The sequence below is a fragment of the Petromyzon marinus genome, chromosome 27, assembly GCF_048934315.1.
Source record: "Petromyzon marinus isolate PM22_M1 ecotype Great Lakes invasive population chromosome 27, UKy_Petmar_22M1.pri1.0, whole genome shotgun sequence".
In the NCBI taxonomy this organism is placed as follows: domain Eukaryota; kingdom Metazoa; phylum Chordata; class Hyperoartia; order Petromyzontiformes; family Petromyzontidae; genus Petromyzon; species Petromyzon marinus.
This window is the reverse complement of record NC_133693.1, coordinates 6385886-6411896: the sequence shown is the minus strand read 5'-3', so window position 1 is coordinate 6411896 and position 26011 is coordinate 6385886. Positions and strand designations below refer to the sequence as shown.

At 52.1% G+C, this 26011-nt stretch overlaps 1 protein-coding gene across 8 annotated transcripts; it reads left to right on the top strand.

Moving 5' to 3' along the window:
- Nucleotides 1-1311: 1311 nt before the first annotated feature.
- GALE (UDP-galactose-4-epimerase) lies at nt 1312-26011 on the top strand. 8 transcript variants are annotated; one of them, XM_032961674.2, is made up of 11 exons: nt 1312-1398; nt 6523-6678; nt 10529-10644; nt 13577-13690; nt 20217-20393; nt 20918-21031; nt 21316-21382; nt 22088-22173; nt 22942-23019; nt 24231-24345; nt 24464-26011. In XM_032961674.2, exons 2-11 carry the CDS (start codon nt 6531-6533, stop codon nt 24523-24525), a joined length of 1077 nt encoding a protein of 358 aa, XP_032817565.1. In that variant the 5' UTR covers nt 1312-1398; nt 6523-6530; the 3' UTR covers nt 24526-26011. The 8 variants fall into 8 exon arrangements, with proteins under 8 accessions (XP_032817565.1, XP_032817563.1, XP_032817564.1 ...); XM_032961672.2 differs by having other exon boundaries at nt 1319-1433; nt 6526-6678; XM_032961673.2 differs by having other exon boundaries at nt 1319-1433.

Sequence of the window (26011 nt, the reverse complement as noted above, 5' to 3'; positions counted from 1 at the left end):
CGAACCTCCGAGCGAAGGCTGCGGTAAGCCTCCTCATTCTCTGACGTGGGATTCTGTAGCCGATGACAGTGGGCCTGACGCTTTTTCTCAACCATCCTGAACACCTCCTCCGTCAGCAAGGGTCTCTGGGGAGGTCTGGACCGCGTACCTAAAGAAGCCATTGCAGCTGCATGAGTCACAGTCCTAAACCTCGCCCATTTACCCTCGACATCAGGAGGAGTCGGGGACGATGCCAATCCCAGCCGCAAGTGATGATGAAATTCTCGCTTGCAACTTTCATCAGATAACTGAGACCAGGCCACTTTAGGTTGGAATGGGGTCCTGGGTGTACACCCACCACCGGAGTGGAAGAATGTCAGGCGCATCTTACAGATGACTAGTCGATGGTCAGAGGGCAGATCAGCTCCACACACCTACACACCACACCCACACACCACACACACACACAAACACCACACACCACACACACACCCTACACACCCCACACAAATACACTGCACACACACCACACACACACCACACCCCACACACACACCACACATACACTACACACGCACACACCACACACACACACCACACACACACACCCCACACACACATACCCCACCTACACACACACACCACACCTACACACACCCCACTTACACACACACCACACCTACACACACCCCACACATACACACACCACACACAACACACACCACACACACCACACACACACCCCACAAACACCACACACACCACACATACACACACACACCACACACAAACACCACACACCACACACACACCACACACCCCCCACACACACACACCACACACACACCATACACACACCACACACACACACCACACACACACACCACACACACCCCCCACACACACACCCCACACACACACACCACACCCCCCACACACACACAACACACACCACACACACAACACACACACACACACACCACACACACACCCCACCCCCTACACACACACCCCACACACACACCCCACACACACACCACACACACACACACACCACACCCCCCACACACACACCCCACACACACCACACCCCCACACACACACAACACACACACACAACACACACACACACCACCCACACACACACCACACACACACACACACCCCACACACCCCCCCCACACACACAGCACACACACACACACCACACCCCCCCCACACACACAACACACACACACCACACACACAACACACACATACCACACACACACACACACCCCACACACACACCCCACGTGGTGACGAAGAGCCGCTGACGATTTCTAAAACGGCGATTGCGGCGTCCGGCGACGTCACCGAGGCCGGACCCCGGAAGCGCCGCGGCTGCTGTCGACGTGGGGGGAGGTACACGTGGCGACGGTGCTCATTGCCCCGGCGTTCACGTCACACCACAGGTCACCGAACACCAGACTGTGCACTACCTACCACACAACTGGTCACCTACCGACTGTTCACTACCTACCACACAACTGTTCACATCACACCACTGGTCACCTAACACCCGACTGTGCACTACCTACCACACAACTGTTCACATCACACCACAGGTCACCGAACACCAGACTGTTCACTACCTACCACACAACTGTTCACCTACCGACTGTTCACTACCTACCACACAACTGTTCACATCACACCACTGGCCACCTACCACACAACTGTTCACCACCTACCACACCACAGGTCACCTACCACCCGACTGTTCACCACCTTCCACACAACTGTTCACCTACCGACTGTTCACCACCTTCCACACAACTGTTCACCTACCGACTGTTCACCACCTACCACACAACTGTTCACATCACACCGCTGGTCACCTACCACACAACTGTTCACATCACACCACAGGTCACCTAACACCCGACTGTTCACCACCTACCACCCGACTGTTCACCACCTACCACACAACTGTTCACATCACACCTCTGTTCACCTACCGACTGTTCACCACCTACCACCCAACTGTTCACCTACCGCGGACAAACATTGAAGAGGTTTTTTTTTGTTTTGTTTTCGTGGTGACTTCGTGTGCTGCTGTATTGACATTGAATTAATCGCGCACGTCTCACAGGTACGCACGCACCCTACACACCGCCTGTCGTCATCATATGCTCTGAAGAAGGGCCATTTCCCGAAACGTTGCCTGTTTCCTACGTGTTCTTTTAAGGCCACAGTGACAACGTCGCCAAATTAGTGTCATCATTACGCAGATGCGGGTCTGCCGTTACAGTACCTGCATCGCACAACGTCAGTGGACGATGATCTTAAACCGGTCCTGGGGCCACCTCCCCTAGGTAGACTCGGCATAAAACGAGTTTATCCGCTGCGGTGCTTGTGACACCTTCGCCGCTCGGGGGGAGACAAAGGCGGCCGGGCGTGGCGTTGCTCGTTTGACAGCACTTGCCCCGACAGTCCGTGAGAGGCTACACGGGGGACCTTTGTCTTTGTTGTCATACTGGAGGAGGTTTCGGGCTGGTGACTGCCTGCCAGGTCGTTGCCCTCCCCGTAAGGAGGGAAAGCGAATTGCTGGGTTCACTTCTGTTTCGTTTCACGGAGATGATGTATGTGTGTGTAATATATATAATGTTAGAGCGATTGTGGGGGGACTTCTAAGGGATTTGCCCCCTCTGCCCTGTGAAGAGTGAACGCAAGTGGGGGTTTGTAACATCCGGCAGAAGGTTTTTATAACATGGGGCCTTGTCTTGTCAGTATCTAAATAGAACGTCTCTGGTGTAGAACAATCAGCTTCAAAGACGATGCATATAGAGTACTACTACTACTACCAGAGCGCGTGTCTTTGTGTTTACACGTTCACCCCAAGTAATTAATGCAGACAGGATTCCTTACAAAAGGTTTCCGTTTGGTGTTTTAACGTCTCAACAGAAAGTTTTATTTTTTATTTTTCGGTAGAGAGGCCAAAAATCTTAGACGCTAAATTAACTTTATATATTTTTTAAAAATGCATTTTTTCCAGTTGTTGTGGGTGAATACGCACGTGAGTGGGGATTGCATCGAGAGAGAGCGTCGGCTCTGCCCGGTGGCAGGGCACAGAATCCGACTCGAATCGCGATCCCTCTCGGAGGGGGTCGTGATTTTACGATGACACATCGATGACACATCGATTCGATTTGCATTGATCCCCGGGGGGACATCGAGTCTACTTGATCGCCATCGGTCGAGGAGGCGTCTTTATTTTTTTGTACGTTACGTGACACATCCATGACACGTCCATGGCACATCCATGGCACATCCATGACACATCTATGGCACGTCCATGGCACATCCATGACACATCTATGGCACATCCATGACACATCCATGACACATCTATGGCACGTCCATGACACATCCATGACACATCTATGGCACATCCATGACACATCCATGACACATCTATGGCACGTCCATGACACGTCCATGTGATTTACATTCATCCTCGGGTGACATCGAGTCACTTGCCCTATCGGCTTTTTGCGACAAACTTTATGAATCCATAGAATGTCTCTTTTGTGGTTCGGATCGTGCCAGTAAAGTAAGAAAAAACAAATGTGGCTGTCTGCATGATGATTGCTGGCGAAACGTCGTACTCCGATTGTAAATGTTGTGGCTATGCCCTCCAACACACCGGTTAGTGCTGCTCCAGTAACGAAATTGACCGCGTTCTGTTTACGTGACAAACCCCGTTACTTATTGGCCGTGTCGGGTGGTGGTGGCGGGTTTTACGACACATTCATATATTGACGCGACCTAACCGCGAAAAGTAAGAACATTTGATATTGCCCACTCTTTAAAAGACTCCGGTCCATCGCTAATGCGAATCTCGTCCTCCCGCACACGACCAGGCCGGTGTTGTCGCCGTGAACAAACATGCACATTTATTGATGGTTTTTTTGCCGATTCTCCAATGTTTAACGCTGCATTATAATCACGTTAAACATTATCTACTTTTGGCACGTGGGTGAATAATATAGCCGCGCCGGCGATGGATTCGGCGAGGTAGTCAGATGAAATGTTCACCACAATATTTAAACTCGCCACGCGCGAGTGCGATTATAAAACAAAGTCACGGGTTTTTGGGGGATCCACGTCACTTTTGTGACACGTGAGGACGAATTTACCGCAATTGATTCCAAAGTATTGAAAAATGTACATCAGTGCACACTCGGAATCGTTTAACGATGCGTACGTAGGCTTGTTGTGCTGTGATACGGATATCAGTGATCACTGCCTTCAGCAAACAGCGTTGACCGGCGTGGTGAAGTATGGCCAAATAGACCCCCCCCACAACCCCGCACGGCCGTGGGGTTAGTGACACGTGTGGTGGCCTTGAGAGGCGGCACGTGTCGTGGCCTTGAGAGGCGGCACGTGTCGTGGCCTTGAGAGGCGGCACGTGTCGTGGCCTTGAGAGGTGACACGTGTCGTAAGGGGCCGTCCAAACGCACGTTACACACCTCTCTTTGTATTCGAATGGGCAGTTGGCATTTAAACAAAAGAAAGCAAATATGAGCAGAGTTCCACGTAAGGGGTGTACTTACACGGATTATTATCGTGATGTCATCTGATCTTTAACGTCTTTTGTTCAAGGCAGGGCCTAGGCCATCACCCACAAATACAAAATACAAAGATCCCCCGTATAGCCTTAAGAGACTGTTTGGGGCAAGTGCTGTTAGCGAGCACCTATGAAGGTGCCTTGGTCATCACACCCACACAAACACACGTGTTTGTACAACTGTCATCTCTGCTGACAGCCAACGCCAGAGTGTTTGCATTTCGGTCGATTCCGTCGGTCAACGGCTGGGACCTGCGGCTGTTGATTTCCACAGATTCTGCCAACTACCCGATGATGCTCGTCGCGAAGGGCAGTGAAACGTCCCCCCACCCGATTGTTAAATGCCATGAGATTGCTCTCCACAATAAAGTTGTCATGTTGAGCACATGACAACTTTATGAATTGGCCGTGTCGGGTGGAGGAGGCTTAGCGACATACTTTTTTTACGCGATATTACCCAAATGTCTATTATGAATCATAATCTTGATTTGAAGCTTTCGTGACTGCAGGAATCCATACGTGACTTTACCGAAAGAACAAAAGAGCGTGAATCATAATATCGGTCGTGAAAGTCTACATATGAAATTGCACAAATTGGTACCATTTTATTTTTTTATCATCCCTAGTGAGATGGTGATGATAGGTTGCAACAAACAACCATAGCAGCACAATTGAAGGTGTGATAGATACGAGCTTTTAATACGTTTCTTAAATTGGGGAAAATGGTTTGTGAAAATTTAGGGGAAAAGGTTTGTGAAAATTTAGGGAAAAGAGACGGTGGGAGGGATTTCGAAAGTCTAGCAATGTGAGTAAAGAGGCATAAAGAGAAGTGTTGTGACGTGTGACATGCAGTGCGGTGCGTGGGTGAGCGAGTGAGTGGGCGGGTGAATAAGTGGTTGGGTGAATGAGCGGTGATCTGTAGTGCGCTGAGTGGGTGAGCGAGTGAGTGGGCGGGTGAATAAGTGGTTGAGTGAATGAGCCGTGACCTGCAGTGCGGTGCGTGGGTGAGCGAGTGAGTGGGAGAGTGAATAAGTGGTTGGGTGAATGAGCCGTGATCTGTAGTGCAGTGAGTGGGTGAGCGAGTGAGTGGGAGGGTGAATAAGTGGTTGAGTGAATGAGCTGTGATCTGTAGTGCGGTGAGTGGGTGACCGAGTGAGTGGGAGGGTGAATAAGTGGTTGAGTGAATGAGCCGTGACCTGTAGTGCGGTGAGTGGGTGAGCGAGTGAGTGAGCGGGTGAATAAGTGGTTGGGTGAATGAGCGGTGACCTGCTGTGCGGTGCTGGTTCAACACAGTGCGGTTGAGACGAAACGGTCCGTCTGGCAGACCGAGTCGCCAGCATGGCTCGAGGAATCAATGAGTGAAGTCCACGGGTACCACAACTGTGGCGGTAGCGATAGAAGAGCCGTAGGTGAGCGAGTGGCCGGAGTGAATCGGTGAGTGCTGGATCATCAGTCATTCCGACTGCTTCACCATTAATGCTGTTGAGTACAAGGAGGCAGGAAGCTGGGTGCTCTTCACCCTGACAATTACAGATGGGATTCCTACTTCTCGTGACCGTGACGCTGATATCTCACTTGGGATATACAATTAGGGTGGTGGTGGGGGGGAGGGAGGGAGGGAAGACACGTAATTTTTTTTTTTAAAGAAAAATACGAACTGCGCCAACACAGCTCTGCAAATAAAGACGCGAAAGAGCTGTAACGTCATACAACGTGCTCATTTGTTGGAATGTGCCATACATCGCAAATGTGATTAATGGAAAAAAAATCTAACTGCGCGACGCGTGTGCGTGCGCGTGTATTCAGCGCATGCGTGTGTGTCCGTGCGTATGTTGAATTTCTTTCGCACCGTACTGAGCCCGCCGTGCTAATCGGAGGTGCGTGCGTGCGCGCGCGCGTGTCCTTGCGGCTTCCTGCTCTGCGCCGGCTAGCAGTGGCGATGGCGGCGGCAGGGAGCAAGAGGACGATCCTGGTGACGGGCGGAGCCGGCTACATCGGGAGCCACACGCTGGTGGAGCTTGCGCAGGCCGGCTACTCCGCCGTGGTCATCGACAACTTCCACAACGCCATCCGTGGTGCGCGCGCCGGTGCGTGCGTGCGTGTTGCAGGAAGTGTGTGCTATAAACTAAACTAGATACTCGTTTTTATTTGTGGCACGGAAGGCCCACTGAGCTTTATGGCGCTTTTTCAGAAGCGACCTGGCTATCACAAATGATAGCTCAACGAAGTGGCTTGTCATCGTGTGTAAACGATAGCAGCTAAATACTCCAAACGCATTTAATATTTGGGCAGCGGTAGTGTAGCGCTTGGTGCACTGCGGTACGAACCCGGCGACCCGAGTTCGATTCCAGCTCATAGTTCATAGTTCATTTATTAGGTATAGCCCTGTGAGCCATTCGGCTCTTGAATCGGGTGCAACCGCAACAAACAAAAAACATGAACAAGAAAACACCTTAAAGTGATTATGTGACTGTGCAAACAGAAAATACAGGAAAAAAACAATCAAAATATTCCTGAAATAGCACCGTACACCAACGCTGTGTGCAAAAATCCCAGTGGGATGCAAGTCAAATAACAACAACAACCACAAGACAACTAAGATTAAGGCCATCAGTCTAACTCCGTACTACAACAAACAAAAACATGGCCAAAACAAAAAAACGTTTTCGAAATCACCAAAATAAAAGCAATGAATGCAATGTAACAGTGATCATAGGGACTGTGACCAAATTTTTAACAATAAACTACATAAATAAATTATAACACCAAAATCTAGAGCCATATTTTAGGCCACTGAATAGCAGTGGCAGCTAGGGTTGTACAACTCCTCTAGAGCAGTTTTGAGTGAAGATCTCATGGCCAACACCAGTGACGATTATCTGAACTGGGCCTTCCCTAGGTCGACTCAGGCTCAAATGAGTATCTGTTGCAGTGTGTAAAAACATCAAAGGCGATCGGGCATCGTGCTGACAAACCCACCAACTCATAGGTGCTCGCTAACAACAGCTTGTTAAGGCTACACTCTGTGCTATTGTCTTACACCGCTTCATTGACTTTTCCACTTTTAAAGCAAGATTTGAATACCAATCTCTGTATTTCTTTATCGCTGCTTTTTCTGTTTAGTTTATTTTTCCTCCGCACCTCCGATTAGCACGGTTGGCTACGTAACGGCGCGAAAGAAGTTCAACGTACACACACAAGAGTTCAAAGTGCAGACTGATGGGTTCTGTGTAGGGGTTATCGAGGGTTAGTCGGGAGTGGGTCAGTGGAACCAGTTTGTTTAGTACCGAGCCTTCACCAAGTCTATAAATAAATAACGTCGCAATGGTCTCAGGTGGGAGGGTACAGTGGCGCTACAGATTGTCCACTCGTAGTCGCGATGGAATGCGAAGTTGAATTCTGTACAGGAAGCCAATTTTTTTTAATCTTTGCGTGTTTTTGCGAGTGTGGTTTTTTGTTACGCGCAGCTAGAGATATGGCTTGTGGCCGTTGATGACTCCGAGATATTTAAACTTTATCCACAAGTTGGATAAGTTGATCGTTCGAATGCCACCGTTTTGGGAGGAGGGGCGTGGGAGGAAGGAACGAAGCTTAGATCAATTAGTTGATTTGGGATTAAAGTCAAAGTCTTGCCGTAGGTTAGCACACAGATCATCCCAGGATTTACTTGACACCATAGCAGCAGTGTCACCAGGGAAGGTACCTAGGTCGGAGAGGATCAGTCTGCTAAATGATTAAGTGTGGTGTGCCTTGTTTGCATGTTGATGTATGTGTGTGTGTGTATTTTCACGGTGTGGGGAGCGGTAGTGTAGCAGTTAGCGCAGTGCGTTATAAACCTGGCGATCCGGGTTCGATTCCCGCTCACGGCCAAAACCAGTGACGATTATCTGAACCGGTCCTGGGCCTCCCCTAGGTCGACTCAGTCTCAAATGAGTACCTGGTGCGGTGTGTAAACATTGCCGCTAGGGAGACAAAGGCGGTCGGGCGTGGTGCTGGCCACCCACCCCCTCGTGTACCATTTCAGCCTTCGTAGGTGCTCGCTAACGGCACTCGTCCCAACAGTCTGTTAAGGCTACACGGGGGAGCTTTGTCTTTGTGCGTAGACGGTAAGTATATGGTGTGGTGTGCTTTGTGTGTATGGTGTGTGAGTATAGATTATTTAGGTTATTTTGCTGCTACAAATGTCCACGTGACAATCCACTTGGTTGAGCTATCATTTGTGGCCAGGGCACTTCTGAAAAAGAAGCCATAGAGCTCAGTGGGCCTTACCTGGTAAGAAAAACAAATGGTTTAGTTTTGTTTGTATATTTTTAAACAGTGATTTCTTTACTTTTCCGATACTTTGCACTCCGATCGTGTGTGTACATTGTTTGTTGTTGTAACGTTCTGACCTGCCACTCCTGGACGTCTGTGAAAAAGAGCTTCATAGCTCATCGGATTCTGATTCTGTATACTAGAGGCGGCTTGTGTGGTGTGTACATTTTATGTTGCAGACGCGTCTTGCCTATGCTATGTATGGTTATCGTATACGGAGTATCTGTCACGCCTGTATGTTGCATAAGGATAAATGTGTGCATGAATTATGTTGTGCACGTTATATATATTTTTAGCACGCAGGCTTTCGCGACCAATATTGTGCGCGTTATATATTTGTCCGTACGTTAGTTTACATGTGTTGCATGTGTTATTCCTGCTCTGGTTAGCTGACACACTTCTCACTCTGCACTGTCCCTGTAACTGCCGCCACTGCCGGCAGTCTTGTGCCGTGTTCCTCGCGGTAACGGAGCCACTTCGCTCAGTGGGGCCTGAGCAGTGTGTCCTCGATGTAACTCTTTGGGTCTCTGTGTAACCAGAAGTGTTTATACGTAACTCTATGGCTCCCTGTGTGACTGTAAATCTCTGCGTAACTCGATGTATCTCCATGCAATTCTGTGGCTATGTAACTCTATGGATCTCTACGTAACTCTGTGGATCTCTACGTAACTCTATGGATCTCTACGTAACTCTATGGATGTCTATGTAACTCTATGGATCTCTACGTAACTCTATGGATCTCTATGTAACTCTATGGATCTCTACGTAACTCTATGAATCTCTACGTAACTCTATGGATCTCTACGTAACTCTATGGATCTCTATGTAACTCTATGGATCTTTATGTAACTCTATAATGTATCTAAGTAACTGCAGTGTCCTGCAACTATATTCATATTTGTGTCAGCAGGTAAGGCCCACTGAGCTATAGAGCACTTTTTCAGAAGCAACCTCGCCACAATTGATAGCTCAACGAAGTGGCTTATGTGGAAATGTAAAGCAGCCAAACTCTCTAAACGCGTGATGTTGATGTTCAATGTGGAGGGCGGAAAACCGGAGGAACCCGGCGAAAAATCTACGTGACCCCGGGGAGAGAGCGAGACACGCAAACTCCAAATATTACAGCAGGCGTCGGGGTCGGGTTCGAACCCACGACCTCCTGCACACCAGGCGAGGTAGTTAACATCTCCTAGCCACCGTGATGATGATGAGAGAGAGACACGCAAACTCCAAATATACAGCAGGCGTCGGGGTCGGGATGGAACCCACGACCTCCTGCGCACCAGGCGAGGTAGTTAACATCTCCTAGCCACCGTGATGATGATGAGAGAGAGACACGCAAACTCCAAATATACAGCAGGCGTCGGGGTCGGGATGGAACCCACGACCTCCTGCGCACCAGGCGAGGTAGTTAACATCTCCTAGCCACAGAGGTGCCCCCTCTGCAAACTCTGCCGCCAGTCTGGGGCTGTGGCCGTCCGTGTAACAGAGCCGCTGGGCCTCGCCAGCTCGTCACACGTGTGCGTTGCGTGTGCCTTGCGTGTGCGTTGCGTGTGCGTTGCGTGTGGGTTGCGTGTGCGTTGCGTGTGCCTTGCGTGTGCGTTGCGTGTTGTCGCGCGTCAGGTCCTGGCGGTGAGCCCGAGAGCGTGCGTCGCGTGAGGGAGCTCACGGGGGCCGACATCGCCTTCCACGAGGTCGACATGACGGACGAGCCGGCACTGCAGAAGCTCTTCAGCCAGGCGAGCACTCGCCTCTCGCTCCTCCTCACCTCTCACTCACCCTCACCTCACACTCCTCACCTCACCTCACACTCCTCACTCCTCACACTCCTCACACTCCTCACACTCCTCACCTCACACTCCTCACCTCGCACTCACTCACACTCCTCACCTCACACTCCTCACCTCTCACACCTCACACTCCTCACCTCACACTCCTCACCTCACACTCCTCACCTCGCACTCACTCACACTCCTCACCTCTCACACTCCTCACACTCCTCACACTCCTCACCTCACACTCCTCACCTCACACTCCTCACACTCCTCACCTCACACTCCTCACCTCACACTCACCCTCACCTCACACTCCTCACCTCACCCTCGCCTCACACTCCTCACACTCCTCACCTCACACTCCTCACCTCACACTCCTCACACTCCTCACCTCACACTCCTCACCTCACACTCACCCTCACCTCACACTCCTCACCTCACCCTCACCTCACACTCCTCACCTCACACTCCTCCTCACACTCCTCACACTCCTCACCTCACACTCCTCACCTCGCACTCACTCACACTCCTCACCTCTCACACTCCTCACCTCACACTCCTCACCTCTCACTCCTCACCTCTCACTCCTCACCTCACACTCCTCACCTCTCACTCCTCACCTCACACTCCTCACACTCCTCACCTCACACTCCTCACCTCACACTCCTCACCTCTCACTCCTCACCTCACACTCCTCACACTCCTCACCTCACACTCCTCACCTCACACTCCTCACACTCCTCACCTCACACTCCTCACACTCCTCACCTCACACTCCACACTCCTCACCTCACACTCCTCACCTCACACTCCTCACCTCACACTCCTCACACTCCTCACACTCCTCAGACTCCTCACACTCCCTTCTCACACTCCTCACACTCCTCACCTCTCACTCCTCACCTCACACTCCTCTCCTCACACTCCTCACCTCACACTCCTCACCTCACACTCACTCACCTCACACTCCTCACCTCACACTCCTCACCTCACACTCCTCACCTCACACTCCTCACCTCACACTCACTCACCTCACACTCCTCACCTCACACTCACCTCACACTCCTCACCTCACACTCCTCACCTCACACTCCTCACCTCTCACTCCTCACCTCACACTCACCTCACACTCCTCACCTCACACTCCTCACACTCCTCACCTCACACTCCTCACCTCACACTCCTCACCTCGCACTCCTCACACTCCTCACCTCACACTCCTCACCTCACACTCCTCACCTCACACTCCTCACCTCACACTCCTCACCTCACACTCCTCACCTCACACTCACTCACCTCACACTCCTCACCTCACACTCCTCACCTCACACTCACCTCACACTCCTCACCTCACACTCACTCACCTCACACTCCTCACCTCACACTCCTCACACTCCTCACCTCACACTCCTCACCTCACACTCCTCACCTCACACTCACCTCACACTCACCTCACACTCCTCACCTCACACTCCTCACCTCACACTCCTCACCTCACACTCCTCACCTCACACTCCTCACCTCACACTCACTCACCTCACACTCCTCACCTCACACTCCTCACACTCCTCACCTCACACTCCTCACCTCACACTCACCTCACACTCACCTCACACTCACCTCACACTCCTCACCTCACACTCCTCACCTCACACTCACCTCACACTCACCTCACACTCACCTCACACTCCTCACCTCACACTCCTCACCTCTCACTCCTCACACTCCTCACCTCACACTCCTCACCTCACACTCCTCACCTCACACTCACCTCACACTCCTCACCTCACACTCCTCACCTCTCACTCCTCACACTCCTCACCTCACACTCCTCACCTCACACTCCTCACAATCCTCACCTGACACTCCTCACCTCTCAATCCTCACCTCTCACACCTCACGCTCACCTCATGCTCACCTCATGCTCACCTCACGCTCACCTCACGCTCACCTCACACTCACCGATAGTATTCACCGTTGTCTGATGTTGTTTATTGTCGATGTGTTCGTCTACTCGGCATTCCCTCTAGGCCTCGGCAAGGTAATTTACTTTTTTACCGGGTAAAAGGGTAAAGATAAAGGGTGAAGGTGTCGACATGCCAAGGGGTAAGGTAAAGGGTAGTAGGGTAAAGTAGCTCTGAAGAATTACCCGGTAGGGTAAAGGTAGCGCGAAGTATTAACCCGGTAAACACGGTGCCTTGTTTACCGCTAACAGCTCCGTGGCACATTCCGTGGCCTTCATTTAATAAGTAATAATTTTTTTAAACTTTTTTTAAAAACACGCTTTAATGAAATGTACCCTACTAGTAATGGCAGAGCTCCACGAGTCCAGGAAGTGGCCCCGAAGCTTGCCACAACGTAAGGGGACCGTGGGCGATTACAGCCAACGTCAGTTTACCGTGGACAATTAGACCCAAGCCGAAACATAACAGATAAAAAATAATGTTTACAAATATTTATTTTTAATGATAGAATATCGTATTGTCATCAGTATGACATAATTATACCAAGTTCGCAGTCGAAACCACATTGTGAAGTGGGTTAAAATTGAGTTACAAGAATTGAGGATACAACAACAGACAGAGTGAGTTAAATAAAAGCGCGTTATAAAAAGATACAACAACAACAGACAGTGCGTTTAAAGAAAGCGTGCAAAAATTGGAATAATCGAGAGTATTCTATATGAATAAAGCACTCTACCTAGTATTTACCTGTTATAAACCTTGTTCATGTGTAGTACCCCAGTAATTACTACCCTGTGATCGAGTAATTTGTATGGGGTAAGGGTAAAAGGTCGGGTAAAGGTACCTTACCTTACCTTGTCGAGGCCTAATTCCCTCACTGCAGTGATTCACGGTGTTGTTGTGGTTGTTGTGGTTGTTGTCGGCACACGCAGTACTCCTTCAGCGCCATCATCCACTTTGCGGGCCTCAAGGCGGTGGGGGAGTCTGTGGAGCAGCCGCTGCGGTACTACCAGGTCAACGTGGCCGGTGCGCTCAACCTGCTGCAGGTACACCTAGCCGGGAGCGGGCGCCGCACACACACACACAGACACACACACACATACAGATATATACACACATACAGATATATACACACATACAGATATATACACAAAAAAGATCCCCCATATAGTCTTAACAGACTGTAGGGGCAAGTGCTGTTAGCGAGCACCTATGAAGGCCGGAACGGTACACGAGGGGGTGGGTGGCCAGCACCACGCCCGACCGCCTTTGTCTCCCTAGTGGCAATGTTTACACACCGCACCAGGTACTCATTTGAGGCTGAGTCGACCTAGATATATACACACACAGACATACACAACAACAACAACAACCGCCATTCGCCACTAAGTGGCGGTGACGTCACCACGACGCTTGTGCCAGGCTATGTGCACCCTGAGGCCAAGTGAAGTGTCGAACGCCCGCTGGCAGGAGGTCACGGGGCAGACCCAGGTGCCACGGGTCGACTGACTGAGATGACTGGCTGATGCACCACCTGTGCCCCCTACTGTGCCAACCTGCTGTGCTTTAGCCACCCGGCGCTCCGCTCGTTGTTGTTAGCGTCGCTCCTCCGCCCTCCGTTGTTGTTGGAGGGCGACTACCTCCAACTGCCCAGTAGCATCCTTCACGAGCCTCCTCCACAGAGGCCGATCTTGACACCGCTGGTACCAGTCATCGGCAAGTCCACTCAGCTCCACGTCCTCCTGTACCACATCACTCCATCTCTTCTCTAGCCCGTGCCGCGCCCGCTTAGCCCCCTCAATCCGGCCAAACAAAAGCTGTTTCGGCATGCGGTGGCTGGGCATGCGGGCTACATGACCCAGCCATCGCAGCCTTGCCTGCCGGAGGAGCTCACCGATGGGACCCTGCCCAGATCTTTCAAGGATTTGTGAGCTCCTCACACAATCCAGTCTGGTTAAACCCAGGATGGATCGTAGGCAGGCCAGCCTAAATGTTTCTAACCGGCGAAGATGTTCCATTAGGGGGGTCCACGTTTCGCAAGCGTAGAGAAGGGAGGGAATGACCGTGGCCGAGAAGACCTGAAGCTTAGTGCGGAGCGACAGACCAGGTAGCTTCCACACAGCGTTGCGCAACCGATGAAAAGATATTGCCGCTCGACTGATTCGGAGTGAGACCTCTGCTGTTAAACTGGAGCCAGTCATAAGCACACTGCCCAGGTATGGGAAACTCTCCACTCTCTCCACAACTGCCCCATCACCGATTGGGAGTTGTGGGGGTGGAGTGTCCGATGGTACAAAATACCCAGGCAGGTGCTTAGTTTTGGTGGGGCTGATGGTAAGGCCCCACCTCTTAGTGGCACGCTCCAGTCTCAGCAGCAGCGTCTCCAACTCCTCCTCTGACTGAGCAGCTATTACCAAATCATCAGCATACATAACGTGGTTGAGCAATAGGGAGCCATCCCTTGACCGCACCCGGGCATCGATTAGCCTCCCATTATATCTGTACCATATGGAGATTCCCCCGGTACAGCTATTGAAGGCTTCACGAACTACGTGGTCAAAATAGATGTTAAATAATGTGGGAGCCAGAGGACATCCCTGTCGCACCCCAAGGTGTACAGGGAATGGCTCTGACTCCCGGCCACGTAGTTTTACCCGGGCCCGCTCACCATCATGAAGGTCCTTAATGATCGTGAGCAGAGGGTCAGGTACTCCAAAAGCGCAAAGAACGACCCAGAGCCCAGGCCTACTGATGGTATCATAGGCCTTGACCAGGTCAATAAAGCAGAGATGTAGGTCTTGTTGGAATTCCCTACACCTCTGCTGTAGCAGACGGACAGAAAATATGGCATCTGTGCAGGACCGCCCTTTCCTGAAACCGCATTGGGGCTCCGCAAGCCTCTCCTCAGCGTGCCTGGCAAGGCGATGCTGAATAATCCTTGCCAGGACCTTTCCCGGCACACTGAGGAGTGAGATGCCCCTGTAGTTATTACAGTCTGTGCGGTCCCCCTTCTTAAAAAGGGGGACCACCAGGGCATCCTTCCAATCCTGCGGAACCCGTCCAGTGGTCCAGACTGTTGTTATGATGTCATATAGGGCAGTCTCAGACTCCGGATCGCCTTCAATACTTCCTCAGCAGATGGCACCTCAGCCAGCCACTCACAGGGGGTGACTTCATCCAATATTTGAGGCACCGCAGCCTCAGCAGGGTCATCCTCACTTTGTGCCACGATGTTTTCCTGGCTGAGGGATTTTCCCTCCCCCAGGACCTCACAGAAATGCTCAGCAAATCTGCGAACCTGTTCCTGGGGGTCGGAAATTGGATCACCGTTTTGATGATAGTAATAGGTGTGGCGCTGCAGGTTACTTTTTTGATGGAGTTAAATAGAGATTTGTGATCACGGGCCACTGAGGCAGACTCCATCTCCTCAGCAACCCGCGACCACCACCCATCCTTGCAGCGCCTCACGGCTCTCCGAACCTCCGAGCGAAGGCTGCGGTAAGCCTCCTCATTCTCTGACGTGGGATTCTGTAGCCGATGACAGTGGGCCTGTCGCTTTTTCTCAACCATCCTGAACAACTCCTCTGTCATCCAGGGTGTCTGGGGAGGTCTGGACCGCGTACCCAAAGCAGCCATTGCAGCTGCATGAGTCACAGTCCTAAACCTCGCCCATTTACCCTCGACATCAGGAGGAGTCGGGGACGATGCCAATCCCAGCCGCAAGCGATGATGAAATTCTCGCTTGCAACTTTCATCAGATAACTGAGACCAGGCCACTTTAGGTTGGAATGGGGTCCTGGGTGTACACCCACCACCGGAGTGGAAGAATGGCAGGCGCATCTTACAGATGACTAGTCGATGGTCAGAGGGCAGATCAGCTCCACAGACACACACACATACAGACATACAGACACACACATACAGACACACATACAGACACACACACATACACACACAGATATACACAAGACAATGATCCCCCGTATAGCCTTAACAGACTGTAGGGGCAAGTGCTGTTAGCGAGCACCTATGAAGGCTAGAACGGTACACGAGGGGGTGGGTGGCCAGCACCACGCCCGACCGCCTTTGTCTCCCTAGTGGCGATATTTACACACCGCACCAGGTACTCATTTGAGGCTGAGTCGACCTAGGGGAGGCCCGGGACCGGTTCAGATAATCGTCACTGGTGTTGGCCGTGAGCGGGAATCGAACCCGTGTCGCCGGGTTCATAGCGCAGCGCGCTAACCGCTACACTACCGCTCCCCACGACATACACACACACACACATACAGATATACACACACAACAACAACCGCCATTCGCCACTAAGTGGCGGTGACGTCACCACGACGCTTGTGCCAGGCTATGTGCACCCTGAGGCCACGTGAAGTGTCAAACGCCCGCTGGCAGGTCACGGGGCAGACCCAGGTGCCACGGGTCGACTGACTGAGATGACTGGCTGATGCACCACCTGTGCCCCCTACTGTGCCAACCCGCTGTGCTTTAGCCACCCGGCGCTCCGCTCGTTGTTCTGAGCGTCGTTCCTCCGCCCTCCGTTGTTGTTGGAGGGCGACTACCTCCAACTGCCCAGTAGCGTCCTTCACGAGCCTCCTCCACAGAGGCCGATCTTGACACCGCTGGTACCAGTCATCGGCAAGTCCACTCAGCTCCACGTCCTCCTGTACCACATCACTCCATCTCTTCTCTAGCCCGTGCCGCGCCCGTTTAACCCCCTCAATCCGGCCGAACAAAAGCTGTTTCGGCAGGCGGTGGCTGGGCATGCGGGCTACATGACCCAGCCATCGCAGCCTTCCCCGCCAGAGGAGCTCACCGATGGGACCTTGCCCAGATCTTTCAAGGATTTGTGAGCTCCTCACACAATCCAGTCTGGTTAAACCCAAGATGGATCGTAGGCAGGCCAGCCTAAATGTTTCTAACCGGCGAAGATGCTCCGTTAAGGGGGTCCACGTTTCGCAAGCGTAGAGAAGGGAGGGAATGACCGTGGCCGAGAAGACCTGAAGCTTAGTGCGGAGCGACAGACCAGGTAGCTTCCACACAGCGTTACGCAACCGATGAAAAGATATTGCCGCTCGACTGATTCGGAGTGAGACCTCTGCTGTTAAACTGGAGCAGACATACACACACACAGACACACACACATATACTGGAGCAGACATACACACACACAGACACACACACACATATACACACACATTCACACACACACACATACAGACACATACAGACACACACACACATATATACACACACACACATACAGATATACACACACACATACAGACACACACACATACAGATATATACACACACACAGACACACACATACAGATATACACACACACATACAGATATACACACACAGACACACACACATACAGATATATACAAAGACAAAGATCCCCCATATAGCCTTAACAGACTGTAGGGGCAAGTGCTGTTAGCAAGCACCTATGAAGGCCGGAACGGTACACGAGGGGGTGGGTGGCCAGCACCACGCCCGACCGCCTTTGTCTCCCTAGTGGCAATGTTTACACACCGCACCAGGTACTCATTTGAGGCTGAGTCGACCTAGGGGAGGCCCGGGACCAGTTCAGATAATCGTCACTGGTGTTGGCCGTGAGCGGGATTCGAACCCGAGTCGCCAGGTTCATAGCGCAGCGCGCTAACCGCTACACTATCGCTCCCCACCCACCCCAGATATATACACACACACATACAGATATGCACACACAGACACACACACATACAGACACACACACACAGACACACACACATACAGATATATACACACACACAGACACACACATACTTACAGATATACACATAGACATACACACACACATCATATACACACATCATATACACACACACATAGATATACACACACACACAGACATACACACACATACATACACACACACATACAGATATACACACAGAGACACATACATACACACACACATACAGATATACACACAGACATACACACACATACATACACACACATACAGATATACACACACACACAGACACATACATACACACACATACAGACATACACACACACACACATACAGATATACACACACAGACACATACATAAACACACACATACAGACATACACACGCACACACAGACGTACACACGCACACACAGACGTACACACATACACATACACACTTACATACACACACATACAGACATACACACACATACAGACATACACACACACACATACAGATATACACACACACAGACACATACATAAACACACACATACAGACATACACACGCACACACAGACGTACACACGCACACACAGACGTACACACACACATACAGACATACACACACACAGATACATACATACATACACACACACGCGCGCGCGCATGCGAGCGTGCGTACGCGACCCGTGTCTGCTCGTTTGTGCGCACGCGCGTGTGTGTGACGCTCACAACAACGAGTGGAGCGCCGGGCGGCTAAAACACAGCAAGTTGGCACAGTAGGGGGGCACAGGTGATGGTGCATCGGGCCAGTCATCTTGGTCAAACGACCCGTGGAACCTGCTGGGTCTGCCCCGTGACCTCCTGCCGGCGGGCGTTCGACACTTCACGTGGCCTGGCACAAGCGCCGTGGTGACGTCACCGCCACTTAGTGGCGATTGGCGGTTGTGTGTTGTGTGTTGTTGTTGTGACTCCCCTTCCTCTCCGGCGCTCTGCCTTAACAAACGCCCGGTCCTCGGCTGCCAACTTCCCCATCCGTCTCTGCTGTCTGCTCTCCGCCCTCCTCTGCATTACCCCCCCCCCTACCCCCCCGCACCCCCGTTTCCTTCAGCACCGCCAGCGACCCGCTCGTTCTCATGCCCCACCGCTATGCCATCTGCAACGGTCGTCGACGCGTCCAGTCCCGCCCGTTCTTCTCTCTCCTTCAGTTGTTGTCCTTCCCGTACGGTTCCTTTCTATCGTCGCTGTCATTCAAGAGCTCTTCATTGGCTTCGCCCCCCCCCCCCCCTCCTGCACCCTCCTCCGCATCCGCCTCTCGAACGTTTCCAAACCATCTCGCCGCTCCGTCCTTTCTTGCCGCCGCACGTCTCCTCCGCTCCGTGCCAGGCTCCGGATTTCCGCGCCACCGTCTTGGGCCGCCTCGTCATTGATTCGTAAACCGACTCCGTATGTTCGAGATACGCACGCACGTACGCAACGCACGCAACGTACGAGGATCGATCGTTAGAGAAGAGCAGAAAGCCTGCCGAGGATTCGGCCGGAGTTTTATTTACCCCGTGCCGGTATTTCTCAGTTGTCAGAATTGCGTTCCCGAACCAATTGTTACGATTGTGAAACAGATGCACAATTAATTACGCCGATCTGCTGTGTGGTGGCGACTTTAACGACACATTTACACGAGCTAACCCAAAAAACCCTCGATTGTGGTTTGTATGATAAGTTGTGCCAGTGGTGGTAACGTTTGTCAAAGCGATGATAATAACGATAACGGGGATCCTGGTGGCCCACCGCCCCCCCTCTACCCCCCCGCCCCCCCCCCGGCAGGTGGCGAAGGCGCACGGCGTGTGTGACGTGGTGTTCAGCAGCTCGGCCACCGTGTACGGCGTCCCCGAGAAGCTGCCGCTGGGCGAGACGCACCCGGCTGGTGGCTGCACCAACCCGTACGGCAAGAGCAAGTTCTTCATCGAGGAGATTCTGCGTGACCTGTGCTGTGCTCAGCCGGTGAGGGGGGCGGGGAGGGTGGCGGGGGCGATGAGGGTGGGTGAGGGGGGCGATGAGGGTGGGTGAGGGTGGCGATGAGGGTGGGTGAGGGGGGCGATGAGGGTGGGTGAGGGGGGCGATCAGGGTGGGTGAGGGTGGCGATGAGGGTGGGTGAGGGTGGGTGAGGCTGGCAAGTTGCATTGCTATTGACACCGTAATTTCTTTCCCCCATTAAGCGTAAACCGAATGAAAGTAAACGATAAACACACCCTGGTTACCGGGTTTGCCGCGAACGTACGGATACGTCCAGAGCCGCACGCGTGACACGTTGAGCTTCTGAAGCGAGGCACGGACGTACCCCGCTCACCGGGGGAGTGCCTTGCCGCACGGACGGCCCCCCCCCCCCCCCGCTACACCCCCCCCCCGCTACACCCCCCCCCGCTACTCCCCCCCCCGCTACTCCCCCCCCCCGCTACTCCCCCCCCCTGCTACTCCCCCACGCTTCCCGAGTGGGCGGATCCTAATGGCCGCGCCGTTCGCCACAGGAGTGGAACGTCGTCATCCTCCGCTACTTCAACCCCATCGGGGCCCACGAGTCCGGCCGCATCGGAGAGGACCCGCAAGGCATCCCCAACAACCTCATGCCCTACGTGGCGCAGGTCAGGGGTCATCGTCATCATCGTCAGCCAGCAATGTTGGGTTAGGGGTGGGGGTTGCGTTAGTGGGTTCGTGCTGTGGGGCTCTTATTCAAAGGAGCGCCGGTTGCTGTGGCAATGCCAGGGTAAGCGTTGGTGATTTTTTTTTGTTTGCCTTGGGACAGAAAACTTGCCAAGTTTGGATAAATCTGAGCTGCAGTGTCGAGTTTTTAACGTGATGGTATTGTTAGTGCTTTGCCATGCCTCTCCGTGTCTCCCCATCCCTCTCCACATGCCACTGGCCACAGGTCGCCGTGGGTCGTCGCGAGTTCCTGAGCGTCTTCGGAGACGACTACGACACGCCGGACGGCACGGGTGTGTGCAAGGCGCACGCTTGCTCGCGAGTTGGCACGTCTTCGCTCACTCATTCACTTGTGTCCTCACTGGTGCGCCTTTGCTCGCCCATTCACTCACTCGCTGGCCGACTCTTTGTTCACATGCGCGCCTGCTCGCACAGCCACGCTTCACAGTCGCCCGCTCTCTTGCCTCGTTCGTTCACCTCGCTGGCACGCTCTGCTTCACGCGCGCTCACTCGCATCCTCACCCGCTCGCGCGCCGACTCGCTCCCTCACTCGCGCGGATGCTCGCTCACGGTTGCGCATGTTGAACCGCGTGGTTGTTGCTGTGAGTGCCGTTGCGACACGGACGTCGTTGATAAATCTACGCAGTTTCACAAGAGGTTTTTTTTTGGGTTGGATCGCGTGAGTGGTAAAAGTGTCGTTAAAGCCGCCGCCGCCGCCGCCGCCACCACCCGACACAGCCAATGAGTAAGGTTCGTCACGTAAACAAAACGTGCCAGTCAGTTACTACTTGAGCACACCCGGTGCGTTGGAGAGTGAAACCACGACATTTACAATTCGAGTACGACGCTTCGCCGGTAATTACAAGCAGCATCAACAGGCGATGCAGTTGTTGCCGCGTGGGCGGGCGCGCGTTTTTTGTAGCTTGTGGTTGTTGTTGATGGCGTCGGCTTGCGGCCTGGTTGACGACGTTGTCCTGTCGCGGTTGTGGCTGACGCAGGAGTGCGAGACTACATCCACGTGGTTGACCTTGCCAAGGGTCACATTGCCGCTCTGCGCAAGCTGGAGGAGCGGTGCGGGTGCAAGGTGAGAGGTCACACCGCGCTCACCGCACCAACAACCGTGCAAAGACAAAGATTCGCCGTGTAGCCTCAACAGACTGCTGGGGCAAGTGTTGCTAGCGAGTAGCACCTATGAAGGTCGGCACGGCACACGAGGGGGTGGGTGGCCAGCGCCACGCTCGGCTGCCTTTGTCTCCCCAGTGCTGATGTTTGCACACCGCACCGGGTACTCATTTGAGGCCGAGTCGACCGGGGGGTGGCCTGTGCCAGGCCACGTGAAGTGTCAAAGACCGTTTCAAACATTCGCCACTGTGTTTGGTTGCGAGCGGGAATTGAACTCAGGTCGTCAGGTTTGTAGCAGTGCGCTAACTACTGCACCACCACTCTAATCGCACACAGCTAAATCCACACATTTGGTATCGCTGTTTCTGTACCTGAACCTTAATTGTGCTACGATCAGTCTAAAATAATGCCCGGGTCAACTTATATTTTGACAGGAAATTAATTGCTTAAAATCAATTTCTATTGTTGCCATATTTTTCATTCGCCACGTGTACAACGTGGTTGTTTTTACTCCGATTTATATTCGCTTCATTGCTGTAGCTTCATTTTTTAACTCTGCTTTTGTCATTGTGCTGACCCAGGTCAGACTGCTCTAACCTGGGTCCCTTAAGTTCTCACCTGGTCAAACAAGATAACACTTAACTACACACACTCCACCTTAACCACACCACGCATGCTGCTGGTAAAACCCGTGTGTGTGTGTGTGTGCGTGCTCCCTCGTTCTGCCCAGGTGTATAACCTGGGCACGGGTGTCGGATACTCGGTGCTGCAGATGGTGAAGGCCATGGAGAAAGCGAGCGGCAAGGAGGTAGGGGACTCGTCGCCATCATCGTTGTCCCCATCGTTGTAAATCGTCGCCGTGGAAACGCACACACGTGTCATTGTCGTCGCCGTAGAAACGCACACACGTGTCATTGTCGTCGCCGTAGAAACGCACACACGTGTCATTGTCGTCGCCGTAGAAACGCACACACCCACACACGCACACACGTGTCGTTGTCATCGCTGTCATCGAGTTTTTTTGTTTACCCTCCGTGTCGGTCGCTTGTTGTCGCTCACCATGCCGCTCACCGGTGGCCATTGTAACAGGCGGGGGGGCCGCGTGGGGCGAGGCGCTACGCCACGTTGGCATTGTACATTCACGGTGGCGGCGCTACGGAGACGCGGGCAGTCTCAGCGAGTCGTCGTCGTTGGTGGTGGTGGTGGTTGTGTTCATATTGTCATCGTTGGTGTTGTCGTCATTGTCGTCAGTGTTGTCATCGTTAGTATTGTCGTCGTTGTCGTGGTTGGTAGTGTTGGTGGTGGTGTAGGTGGTGGTGTTGTCATCGTTGGTAGTGTTGGTGGTGTAGGTGGTGGTGGTGTTGGTGTTCGTGTTGTCATCGTCAGTATTGTCGTCGTTGGTAGTGTTGATGGTGGTGGTGGTGTAGGTGTTGGTGTTCATGTTGTCATCGTCAATATTGTCGTCGGTGTCGTCGTCGTTGGTAGTGTTGGTGGTGTAGGTGTAGGTGTTGGTGTTCGTGTTGTCATCGTCAGTATTGTCGTCGGTGTCGTCGTCGTTGGTAGTGTTGGTGGTGGTGTAGGTGGTGGTGTTGGTGTTGGTGTTGTCATCGTCAATATTGTCGTCGTCGTTGGTAGTGTTGGTGGTGTAGGTGTTGGTGTTCGTGTTGTCATCGTCAGTATTGTCGTCGGTGTCGTCGTCGTTGGTAGTGTTGGTGGTGTAGGTGTAGGTGTTGGTGTTCGTGTTGTCATCATCAGTATTGTCGTCGTCGTCGTTGGTAATGTTGGTGGTGGTGTAGGTGTTGGTGTTCGTGTTGTCATCGTCAGTATTGTCGTCGTCGTCGTTGGTAATGTTGGTGGTGGTGTAGGTGTTGGTGTTCGTGTTGTCATCGTCAGTATTGTCGTCGTTGGTAGTGTTGATGGTGGTGGTGGTGTAGGTGTTGGTGTTCGTGTTGTCATCGTCAGTATTGTCGTCGGTGTAGTCGTCGTCATCGTGCCTAACGACGGCGGTGCCCGTGCCAGGTCAAGTTCGTGGTGGCCCCTCGGCGCGAGGGCGACGTGGCGTCGTGCTACGCGGACCCCGCGCTCGCACACACGGAGCTCGGGTGGAAAGCGGAGAGAGACCTCGACACCATGTGTACGCATACGCACACACACGCGCACGTACACGCGCTGTACACGTGTATACGTGTGCATGACGATGGTAGCAATGGTAATCGCGATGGGATGTTGATGATGTGGTGATGTTCCTGCAGGTAAAGATCTCTGGAGATGGCAGTTGCAGAACCCGCAAGGATTTGCCGCCAGCACTTCGTAATGGGTGCAACAGCAAATGTAACCTTCCACCCGCCCCCCAAGTCAGAAGTGGTACCTTCCACAATCACAGCATTTGATAATACTCCACCACACGTGGAATGTACCACTGCTGAAAGGGGGGTGAAACCTTACATTGAGGCATTTTGCTACACGGCCCATCGTATATATCTTGACTTGCACATATGGCACACTCCGGCCTTAAAAGGGCCCCAGGCAATCCAATAATTAGTGGGAACAACAAACTTTCGCGTGACTTTCAGGTGTGGCTTTAATTACATCGTTGTGGTTCAGTCGCTGCCACTGCTTCGTAAAAGCAAAGGCTGAAAGCGCTCCTCTATCCGCTCCGTCCATCTGTGATGGGGGGGTGCGGCACGATAACTTGAGTAACTTTTGATTTAAAGCTTTCGTGACTGCAGTAATTCATATTCTTAGTTTTTTCGGTTATTTTGTTGTTTCTCTTCAACGTGACTTTACCGAAAAAACTAAGAACTTGAGTAACGTTGATCCAAAATAAATTAAACTTCACCGTAAAGTTGTGGTGATATTAGGAAATCGTCCTCTTGAAAAAAACGGCCACGTTGATCCAAAGGGTGATTGCCCAAAACTTGCAGGCATGAGGCATAGCAAAAAAAGGGACTCCCGTATTGGCAACTATTAAGTCTCCCTTTTTCAGTTTAACACGTCAGCTTTCGTGTCCAATATTCAAACTAAGAGGTTTTTTTCTGGGTTAGATTGCGTAAATGTGTCGTTAAACCCGCCACCACCGACACAGCCAATTAGTAAGGTTTGTCACGTAAACAAAACGTGCTGCTGAGTTGCTACTTCAACACACTCGGTGTGTTGGAGAGTAAACCCACAACATTTACAATTCGAGTACCGTGACATTTCGCTGGTGGTGTTTACATGACAAGTCATAACTGGCTGTGATGTTTAGTAGTTATTTTCCACTGTCTGGTGTTACATTAACAGGTTAAATGTCTTTACATTAACAGGTTAAATGTCTCACTAACACAGCCACCGTTGCTCGTTTTCCTTGATGTGGCGGTGGCTCTACGATCTTACATTGACATGCTAATCTCTCACAATACAATGGCCACCTCCGCAGCTTCGTCATCGTGGAGGTAGCTCGGCTCTCTGATCTTACATTGACATGCAAATTTCGTCACTAGCCCCGCCCACTTCGCTTATGACCCTTGGGCTAACACCCATCTCAAACCTTTATAACATCCTGCCTCAGCAGCTCTCCCGCTATTTTTTCACCTGATGACGAATGCTTGTGTTGCGATCGAAACGTGATATTATAATTTTCTTTTTCTATCTACGTGGCTTTACCGAAAGACCCAAAGAATATGAATTCCTGCAGTGACGAAAACTTTAAGTCAAGATTGAAACCTTACTCATTGGCCGTGTTGGTTGGCGGCGGGTTTGAACGACACTGTCTTTAATAAATTGGCGCACAGCATGGTTCAGGGCGAACCTAGTAGTCA